Source organism: Sinohyriopsis cumingii, chromosome 19 (genome assembly GCF_028554795.1).
Source record: "Sinohyriopsis cumingii isolate HCF-2022 chromosome 19, ASM2855479v2, whole genome shotgun sequence".
Lineage (NCBI taxonomy): Eukaryota > Metazoa > Mollusca > Bivalvia > Unionida > Unionidae > Sinohyriopsis > Sinohyriopsis cumingii.
This window is the reverse complement of record NC_142979.1, coordinates 48,042,156-48,060,889: the sequence shown is the minus strand read 5'-3', so window position 1 is coordinate 48,060,889 and position 18,734 is coordinate 48,042,156. Positions and strand designations below refer to the sequence as shown.

The following is an 18,734-nucleotide window of genomic DNA, read 5'->3' as shown; positions in this document are numbered from 1 at the left end:
ACTATCAAAGATGAGGATGCCATTAGCATCACTACAGATGACACCTCTGTCAATAATTTCCTGAGGGATGAATATCACAAGGGGGGGGGGGCTTACCAGCCAGTAAGTGCATAAGGACATCCCAATGGTGACAGCCCCAGCTCCAACCTTGCAAACTCAGCTGTTCATGTTGAGATGATGAATTATGTTGACAAATTCCATCATCCTTACTGGACCTAATGATGACACCAGGACTATGTCCATCTCCTGTTCCATCAACAACTTGGTTCAGTGTTCCAACATCTGTTGACATCTATGGAATTCTGAACACAGGAATTTTTCAGTTGTTCACTCTTAAGTATATAATAAAGTGAATGTTTTAACAAATTCAGAAAATTTTGAAATTGATCTTGAATAAAATTATTATTTATTATTTATCATGTGCAGCATCCGGAGGTCCGGAGAACTTGGGTTATCTTATTAATGTCATTAAGTCGGACTAACAATGGAATGAAGTGATAGCTGCATTGTGGACAATAGCTAAATATGTAATACACCATCAATGGAGCAATCACTTCAATGGTCAAGATCAGAGCCTCTGGTTTTAATAAAACTAATGTAGAGTTATTCAGCAATTGTGAGATCACTTTACACCATTTTTGTCAGAATTACTCACTTGATAGAGTTCATTTGCACCTTAGTATCTTAAAGACAGAACATTTTGTGTGTTTCAGCATACACATGCAGCATGTATTCTGTGTTAGAAATGATTTTGGTGTTTTCTGTATCAGAAATATTTTGTGTGTTTCAGCATACACATCAGACGTATTCTGTATTATAAATGTTTTGTGTGTTTCAGCATACACATCAGACATGTATTCTGTATTAGAAATGTTTTTGGTGTGGCAGCTTACACATAAGATGTGTAATCAATATTAGAAATATTTTGTGTGTTTCAGCATACATATTTGACATGTTTTCTGTATCAGAAATATTTTGTGTGTTTCAGCATACATGTCAGACATGTATGCTGTATTAGAAATGTTTTGTGTGTTTCAGCATACACATCAGACATGTATTCTGTATTAGAACTTTTTTGTGTTTCAGCGTATACATCAGACATGTATTTTGTATTAGAAATGTTTTGTGTGTTTCAGCATACACATCAGACATGTATTCTCTATTAGAAGAATGCAAGAAGAGATCAACTTCCAAGCTGACCCAAAAAACACCCAAACATTGATGCACTCATCTGCTGCCCACAACTTCCTGGGAATTCTGTCCAGGTATGTGGTTGAATGGAAATGTAGTGTAAGATTTGAACATGGATGAGGCTGAAAGGGATTAATATAATCTTTCTTATGTATGTGAAGAGAATAGGAAAATAAAACTAAATGTGCTATTATAAAGTCCCTGGCACAAATCTTAATCCCTACAGGTTGAATTTTCCTATTCTTTTGATAGACATGGGGAAAACTATCTTTCTCACCCACTACAAAACTATTTTCATTATCAGACTTCATGTAAATAAATGCTTGCAGCATTTCAGAGGTACTGGGGCCGAGTAGTTTAAAGTACTTACTTTTACTGATCACTGCCGTCTTATCTCTGTCCATGTGGGTTTGAGTGTCTGGCTCAGCCAAGGTCGGTATGTGAAAAAGTTTGCCAGTAGGTTCCTGGTGGTCAGTGTTTCTTACTGGGGTTTTCCTGAGTTCTTCCTCCATGTACTGCCTTGTGCTGAGAAATGGCATTAAACCCCAAAGCAACAAGAACAAGATTTCAAACAGTGGTGTAAAGAAAGTAACAATCTGTGGTTATTATCAGCATCAGTTGATATGGAAGTTTGCTTCACAGAAGTTGTACTTGGAGAAAATCACCTGTATCACATGGCATCAGCTAGGTGGAAAAATGATGTCAAAACTTGTTGCTCATGTGGAAATTACTAGCAATGAGTTAACAAGTGTGTGTATGCATGGATGTATGTTCTACAGCATTTACAGCAATAAGTTTTAAATTCGTAATCAAACTACACCAGTAAATGAAGATCAGGGAAAGTTCAAATGAAATATTTGTTTATCAGTCATTTTTTAATTCTTCTTGAAAAGGCAAAATATTTCAGGGCATCTTTCTACTTTGGTTTTTCTCTGCATGTTAGGAGTTGGAGGAAACAAAAATTAATTTAACAAGAGCAGCTTTTGATGAAGAGAGAAAAAAAGAAGATAAAGAATAATCAAGATTTATTAAATAGTTGTTACAATATTTATAACTTATTCCATGACCTAGACATTTAGAATTAATTAGTGGAAAATTTACACATGTTTGTTTTAACTTATAATCTTTTGGAGCTACTCTAATTATCTGTTATAGTGTGATTACATATGTTTGGGGAAAAAAGGGAACATCAGATACTTCTATCATTTCATTTTAAGTTTATAAAAGTCATTACCAAAGTGAAAAATGAATTCACCTGAGCCATATTTAATTCATTTTCTCAAGAGTATTAATGGTCGATTCTCATTAAGTCTTCATTCTGTTTTAAATGAAGTGGTTTGAGTCTTGAGTTACTAAAAACAGATTTGGCTTTTGCATTTCATTGTGGACAAGAACTTAAGTACTTCAATGAATATCTGAGGCTGTAGTGTTGACCAAGATGTGCAAACATGTACATTGTTTACAATAACCAAAACAATATCAGTTTACTGAAACAATTTTGAGCTCAAAACTTTTCCCCATCTACCCATTAGACTTACTGAGTAAGTGACAGCTGTTATGATGTGCAAGCTGTACCTCACACAGCTTGCAGTTGCTTCATTTGCTGTATGTCTTTTACCTTATACCTTGATTGGATTCAGTTTGTAAGACATATCTTGTTGAATATATCTGACAGTTTCAGTAAAATACTTGGTTGGTTATAACATGGTTCGGTCTATAACATGGTCTGGTTCTATGGACCCCAACCACCATGTTATAGCTGAGTCACATTGTATGTCTTTCACCTCTTACCTTAATAGGATTCAGTTTGTAAGACATATCTTTCTTTAATATATCTGACAGTTTAGTAAAATGTTCCTAGTTTTTTAGTATAGTGATTCCTCCTGTTATGTATATGTATATGATTTTAAAAAAATCAATGATGGAACTGGAAGTACTGTCTGTACATGTGCATTAGATACTTTTCTAGGATCAACAATAACACAGAAACCATACAGTGGCTTACAAACTTGAAATAATATTTCTTTAAAATAAAATGTTACTAATCAAAGGTTCTGTTAACAAACATTCTGCTTAAAAGTAAATGCATTAGTTGTATCATCATTATTAGTAAATCAGCCAGATATTTAATGTTGAATAATGTGTGCTATAAACAATTATTGTCAACATCTTTTTCCTAGTGATGCCACAATCAATGTGAAACTCATGATGCATACTTTAAGAAAAGAATTGACAAAAAATAATGATTAATGATCCTCTTAAACTGCAATAAAAGCCACATTCATGTTCATGTATACATTGACTGGTTTTGGAAACCCTGAACAGTTCAGTTCTTGGAATATTTTATGACAGGGACAAAAATTCCAAGTGGGTCAAGATTGGCCAAGGAGTACTGTTCGAACCATGTCATATCATGTGTACTTAAAGTATACTGCAGGAAATATATTCAATCGAATAACCATGTATTGCCATGGTATTGTGTGCCATTTGTGGTACTCCTATTTATATAAGCTCAATGTATGACCATTCAGAAATGGCAGTTGTTTTGCCCAAATTTCAGCTTGAAAAGTTGCTCAGCCTATTAAATTTTCTTGATGGTTCTTACCTCTTTTAAAGAGCCTAAGTTTTTACCCAATTTAGTATTTTAGATTGGTAAGTGAGCTGTTGGTCTGTCAAGAGAGCTCATTAGGTTTCTGTTCAGTAATTTCATTTAATATTTGCATTTTGTCCATTATTTCAAAAATGACTCATGACAGTAATCTGATTTGATGTGTGCATTCATCTTAGTGACTAATGTTTAAAACATTAAAGAAGGACACAGTGTTGTACTTATTGTGCTTTAGTTTTTAGGTCATAATGGAGTGACATAGCCTTATACATATCATAATTCTTATCAGAGAATTCTTCCCTCCATTTAGGGGGCTTCTATTGCCCAAGACAGTGGTGGATAAATTTGGTGTAAACCGAACAGATGCAGGAAATCTTGGATGTGGAATTTACTTCTCTGATGCAGCAAGGTGAGTCAAACAGTATGAAGATGATATGAAAAATACCAAATTTGCCTATCATTTTGAAAAGCAGATATTGTGCAAGTAATCATGATTTATTAGCAGTCAGAAAATGAGAACAGTAAACATTGTGGCAGTTGTACATATAAATAGTTCATCTATGATTGTTTATGTGTTTATGTGTGTTAATTTGTATGCATAAGAAATTTATTTGTGTTGAAGAATGTTCTAGCAAAGCTTACTTGGGACTCGCGGAAGTCACAGAACATTGCAGTTTAGAATTCTGGATCATTTTTGTATGAACTCTTGTAATATTCAGATCATAATTTCCTTCCATATAGTGTTAAAATTCTACCTTCCCTGGGTCAAAGAGTGTTTAAATTGAACAGCCTAGAGGGAGAGGGAGAGGGAAAGGAGAGGAATGTAGCTAGAGAGTTGGATATAGATGAATTGATAGATGAATGAAGATACATGCTGAAAATTTTTGTAATGCCTAATCTTATCTTCAGATTAATTTTGTTACTGATATTAGTGTATTGTTTTAGATCTTTTTTGATTAAATGACCGAATCTAGCTGGAGTTTTGGTCCTCATTTTAGGCCTTTTAAAAATATCAAATGGCAAAGCAAGTAAAAAAATTACTGAATTTGATATGTACATAGTATGTGAGATGATGAATGTAAAGTAGAACATAACATGTGAACATGTGATCATCAGTGTGAAACATAGCATCTGAGGTTATTGGTGTAGAACAGTGGCTCTTAACCTGTTTGGGCAGTGATCCAGATTAGGTTTTTGGTGTTAGCCTCACCACCCATCTAATGCTAAAAATTACTTGGGTAGGAAGTCTCAAATTATTAAATTTGATCTCTGTGACCCATGCAAAACAATATTTAAGTGCCATCGTGTGATCACCCTTGTCAGTGCATACAGAACAGATCTTCACAACACTACCTAAGGGGCGGGTAGTGACTTGGTATATTGACCAGTTTGTAGCAGTAGTCGATATACCGGTAACACAGGCACATTGTAGTAATGGCTGTGTTTATGATTTCTTGAAATATACAGGATCAGACTTTTGCACCCAACACCAAGCAACTACATCCTTGATACATTGGTTATCTGCCCAGTGTACGAGAAACTAGCTCAAAGACCAAATGAAGTTCTTATGCAGCTTGGTACATGGGGTTAGGGTATCCACTTCCTAAGTGGCATCATCCAAACCATGGGTTGGAGGTCAAAAATTACATTCTCTAACTTTTACCTCAGATGCATTTCATCCCCCAAAAGGACTGTTTGACCTGATTGTACATATATCAGCATTGCAATGGTATACCCTCTCAGGTTGATCTCAGGTAATGATGTTGGTCATTCTATTTATGCAGGTTTGTGAGAGTGTAAATATTATCTTCAAACTGTTTCATGCATAAGCCATGTGCTAGCTGTAGTCTTTATCTCACATGACTTGCATCTGCTTCATGTAGGTTAGGAGACTGGATTCAGGGCCAGCTTCAGGATAAGGGGCTATAACTCCCCTATCATACCTTTTCTCCTAGTATCTTATGATAGAGTAACATATTTGAAGAAGAAACTAATTTATAGAGTTAAGTTTGTTTTCTTGATAATATTTACCTAATCATCATATGGATAGACCTTCTCTCCATGGAAGAGATTGCTTGCACATTTGCTTCAGTAGGAATTGATGATTGGCAGAATTTAGTGTCAATCTCCATACAGTGGGAATCAGGTATAAACTTTTAAAATGTCATTTTTACGATTGGTGAAAGACAAATCCCAAACTCAAGATTTTTATGATTTTCATGGCTGAACTTAAAATGGAAATGACTCTGATAATTTAGAGTTCCCATAGCTGAGTCTGTCTTTGTGCATGTTAGAAACATTTAGGAGACTTGGTGTTGAGTCAAATGAATAAAATAATTTTATAATAGAGGTTTGGCTGTCTCATAAAAACAAATGTAGGTAAGAAAATATCGAGGTACAGGGTTGGTCTAATTGAACAATAACAATAAATCAGCTTGTACAGTGCTTGAATTTCTCAAAAATTTCAGATATAAATTTTGAGTGTAATAGGAGTATCTCACATGGCTTTGTGTCATGGCCTTAGCACGCTACATATACACAGGAATTAGTCAAAAATATCTCATAATTTGATTGAAATTGTTCATCTAACCCGTAACTCTCACAGTAAAATTGGTATGCACAATTTTGAAAAGTGTGTGTAATTTCTTTATACAGACTTGTGTCATAATTCTGACCTCTTTTTTTAACTATCATGTAATAATGCTATTGATCTAACTTGTCAAATATTCAAGATATTAACAATGTACATATATTTTACAAATCTGTTTTATTCTATATTTTGAATGTGAGTGGTTGAGCATTAGAAACATGAGATTAATTTTTAATGACTGGTACGAGTGGATTAACAGCATGAGATTAATTTTAAATGACTGGTTGAGTGGATTTAAAACATGAGATTAATTTTATACATGATGTTAATGTTTATCTAATAATGTGTATTGATACTTTTGTCCTCTTGCAGTACATGTGTGAAGTATTCCTCACCAGGAAAGGTGTGTGGCACCCGGTTCCTACTGCTTTGTGATGTAGCCCTTGGAAATGTCCATGAAATGAGACACACTGATCATTCTATCACAGCTCCACCAGATGGATTTGACAGTCTGCATGGTGTGAAAAGCACTTCAGAAGCCTACAGTCAGTTTGAGGTTAGTAAGTGACAAACAAGTACAATAACTTGTGTTAGAAATTTTGGAAGCTAATATACTTTACATTGTTCCTTTTATGCAACATTTTAAAAATTTGTACCCCATACCTTTTATAGCTCAGATGTTGATATTGCTATCATAAGTATGAATTGAGTGTAAAAACCTGGACTGCCTTTGTTAAATGTTAAATTCACAACTCAGAGCAGCCCTCACTGCACACCTGTCCAACTATTGCACATTTTAGAGAAAGCATGATTCTTGAGACTGATTACAAGTGACAGTTGCATTATGTTAAAACAAATGTCAAGTCTGCATGTATGTAAATATAATTTACCCTAAACAAATAATGCCACACAACATAATGTTTTCTTCAGAATGTACTTTTTACTGAAGTGGTCATAAGGGCAATTCTCAATACTCAGTATAATTGATTTTTGTAGTTGGTTTCAGAAGAAGACTGTAATGTATAAACATGGTGTTACTGTGAAGGCATTATCTTCCCTTGATCTGGGGGTGTTTAATGCTACATTCTGGAATGATAGTAATTGGTTTATTATGTGTAGGAAACCAGAGAATAATAAGGAAATCAATGACTTTGGTTGTACAAGATCTTATTCATGCAGGTGCTGTAGTAGGGGTTGAACCCATAACAGTAGTGCAAAATTAGCACATCATGGCGGTACCATACAAAATATATCAGTTTTTCACCCTAACTTAAATCTAAACAAAAATTACACTAGACCTTAGAATTTAACCAGAACTTTAATGATTTGGCTCAATAGTCATAAAATGGCCAGGCAAAAAATGAAACTTTCACTGAAAACTAAAAACAAAAGCAAGCATTCCCAAAGTCTTCCATTATCTCAGAAATTTGGCATGTATGTACTGGTGGAAATAATTATATAATCCTTAAATTCTCTTGATTCTACCTTAACTCCAATAAAAAGTTATTGAGGACCAAATATTTGCAAAACTTTCAGCTTTGGTTAAAATCTTGTGCATTTTTTTCTGACTACAGGTATTGCTATTATAACATTATTTTGAGCCACAAATTTTCAGGTATGGTTTTTTTTCTTATATCAAATTCTGTAAAGTTAAACTTTTAAATTTTTAGGTTCCTTTTTCTCACAGAAATAGTCTCCATATATTGGTTAATTTCTGGTTTGGGGATCTTTATTTTAGCCATCATTACTGATTTCTTTTTTAAAATTGATGGAAGAAGTGTTAAATTTAATTTATCTACATAATCACGAGACTAGGCATTTAATCTTTGCTTTCAGGACAATGAATATGCTGTTTTCAGTCCAGAACAACAGTGCATTAGGTATGTAGTGGAGTTCTCAATGACAGGGGATACAATTCAACCATTTCCACAGGATTTGATAGCAGCAACAGTTGAATCTCCTGTTGCTGATCTGTCACAAGGAATGTCAGATATAGGTAAGTTAATTGTATTTCATGTTAATAATTTCCACATAGTTTCCGTTAAAATATTTTGAGAAAAAGTTTTTGAAAAGTTTATTGCAAGCAAGGTTTTATCATAAAAATGAGGCACTCTGTGTACAAGAAGATTAACTGAGCTGCATCATTTATTATTGGAAATCAACATCTCAGTGATAGGTTACATGCTGTATTGTTTTTGGTGGATGGATGCTGGCATAAAAGTTATTAATTTAAATTAGATACAACAGTCCTGAGGGATATAAGACAAGGAACAATATGGTATGTTTTGAGGACCTTTATTTATCTTTATATTAATGATGCATGGTGCAATTTAGTGTGTGTGGCAAACACTGTTATACAGGTGTTTGTGATGATGTAATAATTTAAGTATTGAATTAGGTAGGTAATAGATTTAAGTAGAAAAATAAACAGGAAAAAATTAAAAAATAAAGGTGACAATTATTCAACAGAAGAAGTGATGTTTTAAAGTAAATTTTAAAAAATCTTTCAAAAGACAACAATAAAAATGAAAATCTCTCACAAGATATATAACATATTAAAGTGTATTAATCAAACTCAAAATGTTTCATAAGACAAGTAAGATATTAAAGTATAAAACTGAAAATGTTTCACAAGACAAATAGCATATTACGGTGTAAAAATAAAAATGTAAATGTTTCTCCTTCAAATACATTCCCCGATCACATTAACGTTAGGGATATAAGCCTGCTACCTCTCGAATCCAGCCCTACTAAAAGACAAAAATTCGTCTTTTCTATCTCATATAGACCAAAGGGCAATAACTCTTGCCCCTTACCTCCCCTTGCCACCGCCAGATGTCACTAGTTTTTAAGTTTCGCTTGTACTGATAACACGTACATTATACCTCCAAACAATCCAAGCCATCTTAGCGTTAAATTGGACCATCCGAAGTTAAATTTGGATTTATTGCGTTGGACAATCATTCTTCTACAGGTTGTATACATTATTTTAACAATTGTTTCAAAATTGAGTGACTTTGTCACCCTTACGGATTTCGTCTACTGAAGACCATGTTACACACGCTATAGCTGATTTCGTGTTGTCAATTAAGAGTTAACGCGACACTGACTAATTTCGCTTACTCCGTTAGTAACGGTTGTGGTATTAGCAAATTAATAACATGCTGAATTGCTAATTTGTGCTTTGTTTTCTTTTCTTGTGTCGTTTCAGTAGAAATGTCAACCAAATGCATGAAATGCAAAAAGTTCAAAGCAAAAGAAGAGAACCATGACTCTTGTATTGTATGTACCAAGTGTACATCATCTATACCGTGCAGTGTGTGTAATACTTGGACAGAGCAAATGTGGGCTGATGTAGTCCAGAAGGCAGCAAAAGGGAGGTGGGTGACGTTGGGACCCCCCCTCCACCTAAAGTTCGTCATTTGCAACCGTCAGCCACAGTAACATCAGCGGCAATGGAGGAAAATAATGTTGACAGGGTACAACAGTCCACCTCTGAACAGATAAGTCGTTTGGTCCAGGAAACAACGACGCAGCTATTGACATCAGGCCAGATATTACCCTTATTTCCCTCGCTTGCTTCCACAGCTTTTTCTGACTCATTGGGGGAATGTTCCCCCAATTTTACGCTGCCCAGTGGGCATAAGTCCCCCCACATGTCCGAGCATGGCCTTCGGGCCTGTAAGTCAGGACGCATGGGGTTTTTACCGGATCCATCGGATCCATTTCGTTATACAACCTCTATGTCACCAGCCATCCAGCTGTCCCAGCATGGGGACCCTATTGCTAAAACATTCCGACCAAATATGATTTACGGGGATCTTAGTGATAAATCCGTCCGTCAAGCTGTACCGCCAGCAACATACCAATACTATGGTGGGGATTTTAGTGAGAAATCTGTCCGTCCAGCCAGGCCATTGGAGCAGCCAGTACTGGTGATAGCAGGACCGTCGCCAACATTCAGGCCAACCACAAGCCAGACAAACCAGCCGGCAGGGCCGTCTGTCCATATGTTCACGGCTTATCCACAAGGGAGAGTTAGTGACAGTGTCAAGGATGACGGAATCGCGTCATCTATGCCACCTGGTATGCTCTATCCAGAAATGCAAGCTATTCCAGAACACAACTTGGCACACAGTGAGGGTGACGAAACTCCTGCAAATCAGCCGTACACAGATCCAACCATGGAACGGACTGAGTTTGGCTTCAAGGCAGCAGTGGAAGAAATTTATAGGGTGTTGGCAACTTCAGAATGCCCTCCACCTCCTACCACCACTCAAGACTACAAAGTTAAGGCATCTGTAGATCTTGACGGGGAGGAAGAGACGCCATCCTTCCGGCTCCTTCCCCAGTCTGCAAAAATTAAGGAGATCAGTGATCGTCTATCAGGACGAATAGGTGATCTGGGGAATGCTAAGGCGTTCTTTTCAGAAAGCCAAGTTCCAGCGACGCTGGTACAAAACTCATTCCGATGCCTTCAGTACGGATCTTCTGGCCCTGGACAAAAATATTGCAGCAGTTCACATGTCTGCTCCACTGTTTTACAAAGTGGACAAAAATGTGTTCCATGCCACGTCAGAGCTAGTCCGGAACGTAGTCGCTACGTCTTCAATGTTAGACTTGGCTTCATTAGCCATTTTTCCGACTCGCAGAAAAATCCGACAAAGACCATGCTTGGGAAGCGATGGCCCGGATTGCTAGAGTTATTAACAGGGCAGCTGACCATTCGATGGCTAATGCGTTGACTGCTTCTGCCAACTTAGACCTGATCTTAGACCTGATATGACGTAACGCATGTCTGCGGTCCACGTCGCTCAAGCCCCATCATACTCTGGCTTTACGGATGACTCCGTTTGGGTCGCCTTTACTCTTTGGAGGAAATATTGAAGAAGTTCGGAAGCAGACAGCTCAGGAACTGCCCCTCCAACTTGCCGCCCAACCCTTGCAGGCGTTTAGAAAAAATCGCCTGCCACAGCGGAGGGATGATTGGTGGACCAGGGACAAGGGATCCTTACAGTCAAATGTGCAGTATAGATCCCAACCTAATGCCAGGAGACAACAGTCTAATCAAGCTAGGAGGCAACCATACAGAGGCGGTAAGAAACAAAGTTTCTCCGTCTTCAAGCCTCCTAACTCTAAAAGTTGACATACCCTCCCCACCACCCGCGGACAGCCTACCTGTGGGTGGCCGCCTCCTGCAATTTCAGGACCACTGGACCACCTTTTTTCCTCAGAACAATTGGGTGATCCAGGTCATTTCGGAGGGGCTTCGGATTTCATTTATCCAACCCCCTCCCCTGTCCTCCTCTCCCCTCTTCACGGACGTACCGTCCAATTGGGAGAAGAATACCTTTCTACAACAGGAGATACGGTCGCTTATAGAAAAACGGGCGGTGGAGATGGTGAAAAAACTGCAATCGCCAGGGTTTCATTCCAGGCTGTTTCTTATCCAGAAGGCAAACAGCAAGTTGAGGCCAATCATCGACCTGAGTCGCCTCAACCAATACATTTTACCACCGAAATTCAAGATGGAAACGGCGAGATCAAGCCGTCTTTCCATCCGGTGGGATGAGTATGCCGTCAATCTAGATATGACCAACGCATATTTTCATGTCCCTATCCACCCTGCATCACGGAAATTCCTCCAATTCGCTTACCGCGACGCGGTTTATCAGTTCCAGGTCCTACCCTTTGGCCTCAACATCAGCCCTTAGGCTTTTACCAAGGTTATGGATTGCATTGTCACCCTGTTCCGCTCGACTTTATCTACAGGTACGGCAGTGTACTTGGACAACATCCTCCAGAAACATATGGTAAGTTCTATTCTGCTCAAAGGCAGAAACGATCTTTTAGCACTTTTAGATCATCTAGGCTTTCTCGTGAACTGGAAAAAGTCCGATCTCCGTCCATCCCAGCATTTTGTCCATCTGGGTATGGAGTTTCTCACCAATCTGAATCTGGTATGGCTTCCTCGCGCTCACGTAATCCGGATCGTCGAACTCGTCAAGTCCGTTTCCAACAGGACGTGGATTTCAGCGAGAGAATTCTTGCAACTCCTCGAATTATTCAATGCGGCAGCAGACTTGATCCCGCTTGGCCATCTTTTTATGCGTCCCTTACAAATGACGTTACTGGCACAATGGCGTCCCTTTTCAAGTCCCCTCAATCAAACAATAATGATCACGCCTGAGATACAATCATTCCTGCGTCAGTGGCACAACCCCAGTTGGCTGTCCACAGGGATTCCTCTGGAGATGCCCCAAGCGGAGATAACGGTATGTACCGACGCCAGTACCTATGGTTGGGGTGCCCACCTGTTGCTGGACTTCGCTACAGTCAGTGGCACGTGGGAGCCAGGGGAGAGGACTCTCCACATCAACCTTTTAGAAATGAGGATTGTCATCAATGCCTTTCATTTCTGGAAGGATCAACTCTCAGGAAAAACTGTCCTTGTTATGTCAGACAACTCTGTGGTGGTGACGTACCTCCTCAAACAAGGGGGCACCAAATCACCAGACCTGTGCATTCTGATCTGGCAGTTTCTACGTTGGTGTGACAACCTCCACATCAACGTACAAATCAGACACATTCCCGGCAGACTCAGTGTCTTGGCCGACACTCTATCCAGGAAAGGTCAAGTCATTCACACGGAATGGTCACTCCATCAATCAGTCTTTCTTCTGATTTGCACACTTTGGGGGCGTCTGATGATCAATCTTTTTGCGACAAGGTGGAATCGCAAGTTGCCCATCTTCGTCTCTCCGGTTCCAGACCCAGAGGCTTGGGCCGTGGATGCTCTGTCAATCAGCTGGGAGGGGTTGTGGGCATTCGCCTACCCTCCCACGGTTTTGGTACCGAAAATAATCCAGAGGTTAAGGGGTCAGAACTGTCGGATGATTCTGATTGCCCCTCTCAAATGGAACAAGTCCTGGGTCACCGATCTACTCGATCTAGCGATAGATCTACCCAGGAAGATTCCAACCAGCCAGAATCTTCTCAAACAACCGCGGTCACGGGTGTTCCACCTCTGCCCGGACCGTCTTCTTATCACGCTTGGCTCTTGTCCGGACAGCCTTGCGAGACAAACAATTTAAACCTTTGATTGTGGAGAGAATCTCAAGAGCAAGAAGGCCCTCCACTCTGAAGGCTTACGAGGGAAAGTGGCGTGTTTTCAGGGACTGGTGCCATATCAATAACATCATCCCTTTGAGTGTCTCAATCCCTCAAATGGCCGACTTTTTTCTCTGGCTTTTCGAGGAGAAACAGTTGGCCCCAATTACTATCAAAGGCTACCACTCCATGATATCAGACACATTCTGCCATCATGGTAGATGTGATACTGGGCATAACAAAGATCTATCAGATCTTTTAGCCAATTTTGATTTCAATCGACCAAAATCCCTCACCGTTTCCAAAATGGAATCTGTCCTGGGTTTTAACATGGCTCAATTCGGACAAATTTGAACCTTTAGCCCACACTTCGTTAAAGTTACTATCATACAAAACATATTTATGTATAACCTTAGCTTCAGCATGCAGGGTGAGTGAGTTACATGCCCTTTCCAGTGACCCGAACTTTCTTCAGTTCAGATCAGATGGTTCGGTGGTCCTCCTGACACAACCAGGCTTTGTAGCCAAAAATAGGTTACCATCCATTGGCAATCAAAGAATCATCATACGCTCGCTCTCTTCCACAGATAAGTCAAGAGCAACAGCCATGCAAGATCCTGTTTGTGCACACAAGCACTATTTAAAATGCACAGAGGCGTGTCGGGACACACATAAGCACCTCTTTCTTCCGGTCAAAGCTGGTAAACGGGATATCACCCCTCAAGCCTGTGCTTCATGGCTGAAGTGGGTTATACGCTCAGCGTACTCTGAGGTCTCACAAGATCAGAGTCGCCTCATGAAGATTACAGCTCATGAGATTAGAGCAATCTCGGCAAGCCTTGCATTCGAACGCAATGTTTTGATCCGAGGTATAATAGAAGCTGTTGGCTGGCATGCAGAGTCAACCTTCTCCAGTTTTTATCTCAGAGATTTGGCTTCGCAGAGGCAAACCTTGAATCTGGTAGGTCCGGTGTCGGCAGCCCAGATGACCACCAGACCCATTTAAAACAATCAGCACAGCCTATCAGCTTCGCTGGATTCGCCAGTGAAATTTCGTAGGTAAGAAGATTTCAATAACTATCTTCTTAACTGTATATAGGGGTCACATATCATGGGACCCTAGGCTGTGTTGCTGATGAAATTAGGAGAACGGGTTATCTTTCAAAAGGGGAATCCAGCCATCATTCCCTAGAAGGTACCCGGGGTGGAGGTAGGATGCTCAGCATTCCCTCCTCCTATTACCTATTCTCCTAACGTTAATGTGATCAAGGAACGTATTTGAAGGAGAAAGCAAATTTTTAGTAAATTATGTTTCTCCGAGAATACTTACCCGATCACATTACTTAAAAACCGTCCCAACCACCCCGCTATGCGAGCATTCTCGTATAATATATATCGCTCAGCTTAAAATACTAGTGACACCTGGCGGTGGCAAGGGGAGGTAAGGGGCAAGAGTTATTGCCCTTTGGTCTATATGAGATAGACAGAAAAGATGAATTTTCGTCTTTTAGTAGGGCTGGATTCGACAGGTAGCAGGCTTATATCCCTAACGTTAATGTGATTGGGTAAGTATTCTTGGAGAAACATAATTTACTAAAAGTTTGCATTCACAAGACAAATAGCATATTAATGTGTAATAATCAAAATGTTTCACAAGACAAGCAGCATATTAAAGTGTAATAATCGAAATGTTTCACAAGACGAGTAGTATATTAAATTGTAATAATCAAAATGTTTCACAAGACGAGTAGCATATTAAATTATAATAATCAAAATGTTTCGCAAGACAAGTAGCATACGAAATTGTAATAATCAAAATGTTTCACAAGACAAATAGCATACGAAATTGTAATAATCAAAATGTTTCACAAGACAAGTAGCATATTAAATTATAATAATCAAAATGTTTCGCAAGACAAGTAGTATATTAAATTGTAATAATCAAAATGTTTCACAAGACGAGTAGCATATTAAATTATAATAATCAAAATGTTTCGCAAGACAAGTAGCATACGAAATTGTAATAATCAAAATGTTTCACAAGACAAATAGCATACGAAATTGTAATAATCAAAATGTTTCACAAGACAAGTAGCATATTAAATTATAATAATCAAAATGTTTCACAAGACAAGTATCATGTAGCATGCTAAATTGTAATAATCAAAATGTTTCACAAGACAAGTATCATGTAGCATACTAAAGTGTAATTATCAAAATGTTTCACAAGACAAGTAGCATACTAAATGGTAATAATCAAAATGTTTCACAAGACAAGTAGTATACTAAATTGTAATAATCAAAATGTTTCACAAGACAAGTATCATGTAGCGTACTAAATTCTAATAATCAAAATGTTTCACAAGACAAGTATCATGTAGCATACTAAATTGTAATATCAAAATGTCTCACAAGACAAGTAGCATACTAAAGTGTAATAATCAAAATGTTTTGCAAGACAAGTATCATGTAGCGTACTAAATTATAATAATCAAAATGTTTCACAAGACAAGTATCATGTAGCGTACTAAATTATAATAATCAAAATGTTTCACAAGACAAGTATCATGTAGCGTACTAAATTATAATAATCAAAATGTTTCACAAGACAAGTATCATGTAGCATACTAAATTGTAATAACCAAAATGTTTTGCAAGACAAGTAGCATATTAAATTGTAATAATCAAAATGTTTTGCAAGACAAGTATCATGTAGCGTACTAAATTATAATAATCAAAATGTTTCACAAGACAAGTATCATGTAGCGTACTAAATTATAATAATCAAAATGTTTCACAAGACAAGTATCATGTAGCGTACTAAATTGTAATAACCAAAATGTTTTGCAAGACAAGTAGCATATTAAATTCTAATAATCAAAATGTTTTGCAAGACAAGTAGCGCAGTAAATTGTAATAATCAAAATCAAAATGGTTCATGTTACAAGTAGCATGTTAAAATATAAAAGTAAAAATGAAACTGTTCTCAAAATAAGTGGTACATTAAAGTATACATGTTCTTAACAAATAATGTGATACCAAGGATATATGCAAAGGAAATAAAATAAAATATAAATCAATGTCAGATTCAGATGGAATTTAGTAAATTTCTTGTAACAAAAAGTCTGGGATGTACCCCTGGCAATTCTCAGCAGATCAAACCAAAACCTCATCATCAAATGTACATAAATATTTTTATTGATTTTCACTTTATTGACATTTTGAAAAATAAATATTAAAGTGTTTGTTTCCTCTCTATTTTTAAGATATCACTGATGTGAAGAACATTCAGGACCCATTATCCAAGGTCAAGGCTGGACTGCAGGGAACTGGCAAAGAATCTGTCCCACTGAAAAGTGTCCATGTCCGAGCCAAAATGCTGGACCTAGTGGCCCATGTGAGTGCATACAGTTAGATTGATTTCAATGGACTGGTTATATTGCTTTTGATTAACTCATTGATTAGATTAATTTTGATTGACTCATTGATTAGATTGATTTTGATTGTCTCATCAATTAGATTGATTTTTATTGACTCATTGATTAGATTGATTTTGATTGACTCATTGATTATATTGATTTTGATTAACTCATTGATTAGATTAATTTTGATTGACTCATTGATTAGATTGATTTTGATTGACTCATCGATTAGATTGATTTTGATTGACTCATTGATTATATTGATTTTGATTAACTCATTGATTAGATTAAATTTGATTGACTCATTGATTAGATTGATTTTGATTGTCTCATCAATTAGATTGATTTTGATTGACTCATTGATTAGATTGATTTTGATTGACTCATTGAATATATTGATTTTGATTAACTCATTGATTCGATTAATTTTGATTCACTTATTGATTAGATTGATTTTGATTGACTCATCGATTAGATTGATTTTGATTGACTCATCGATTAGTAATGGTTAAATGACTCATCAACACATGAAAATCTATTTAGGGGGCACTCACTAGTTATTATGTACTTTTGAGAGAGTGACATATGTAAGGTGAAGTTGTTTGCATTTAAAACATGCACAATGGAGAGAATGTTGGCATACCTCTATGCTGCATTAATTTAATGTGGATGATATTTCTTTGGATATTGTACTTTTGGAAATTGTACATGATCCAAGCACACTGCTAACTAAAATGACTACTCCCTTGTGCTACAAAATCAGCCTGAATTAGTCTAAAGTACACTATCTATAGCAGCTATTAAAATAGGGAAAATGAATTTTGCCAGACTAGACAATACCAGCTTCTGAAAGTGCAATGAATGAATTACCAAATATATAAAATGTAAAAAAAGTTATAAGCTCTTTTTTATACAATTTACCTCTGAAGTTCAGGAAGTGAAAATGACCAAGTAGAGCTAGCACTTTTTTGAAAGGTGCACATCTAGAGTAAGGCCAAGCTGTATACTCTATAACCCATATTAAACCCATCAGTCATACACCAAAAAAAAGGGAATTAAAGGTCGTTTGAATTATACCTAAGATATACAAGGTCTTTTTTAAATAGCCAATATAACCAGTGAAGAAAGCAGGGGAAATTCTTTTTCTTTAAAATTCTAACCCTATGCAAAATGCGAAACTGTAGAGTGCCACCCTAGTACCAGTGCAAAGTTAGTAAATTACTTTGCCAAGAGACACCACAACAGTTGACCTGGACATGTCTTGGCAGGATGCAGACCTGTACCCACTGGTTGTGGCTCTACCATACAAATTATCAAGCCACCTTGACTAGCCACCTGCAGTTTGAAGAAAAGCTGGCAGGGAACTTATGATCTTGTGCATGTACAGTTGGATCTATTTATAGCAAATTTTAATTTAGAAAATTTATATCATTTTTCTGTTGTGATTTTAATGTTTTATATAATTTGTGAATTTATACCCACAGCAATTAAAAACATGCACAGTGGAGAGAATGTTGGCATACCTCTATGCGACTTTAATGTAATATGGCTGACATTTCTTTGGATATTGTACTTTTGGAAATTCTTTTCCTTTAAAATTCTAACCCTATGCTAAATATGAAACTGTAGAGCACCACCTATAAAGATCAAGATTAAAAATCAAGTTTGTGGACTTAAATGTCCAATCAGTAACTTGAAAGCTACTTTAGGTAATAACCTAAAATGTCATACAAATTTACATTGTGAAAACTTGACCTTGGAAGTTGACCTGGTCTGGTCTGGGCAGGATTCAAACTTGCAACCCACTAGTTGT

General features: G+C 37.2%; 1 protein-coding gene across 1 annotated transcript in view; it reads left to right on the top strand.

Moving 5' to 3' along the window:
• LOC149775655 (protein mono-ADP-ribosyltransferase PARP4-like) overlaps positions 1 to 18,734 on the top strand; it is a 126,873-nt gene that overhangs the window by 33,476 nt on the left and 74,663 nt on the right. The window contains exons 10-14 of the mRNA XM_089943841.1: positions 1,137 to 1,265; positions 4,110 to 4,208; positions 6,762 to 6,945; positions 8,226 to 8,385; positions 16,766 to 16,896. Coding sequence (XP_089799967.1) covers positions 1,137 to 1,265; positions 4,110 to 4,208; positions 6,762 to 6,945; positions 8,226 to 8,385; positions 16,766 to 16,896 — 703 coding nt within the window. The remainder of the gene's footprint in view (positions 1 to 1,136; positions 1,266 to 4,109; positions 4,209 to 6,761; positions 6,946 to 8,225; positions 8,386 to 16,765; positions 16,897 to 18,734) is intronic.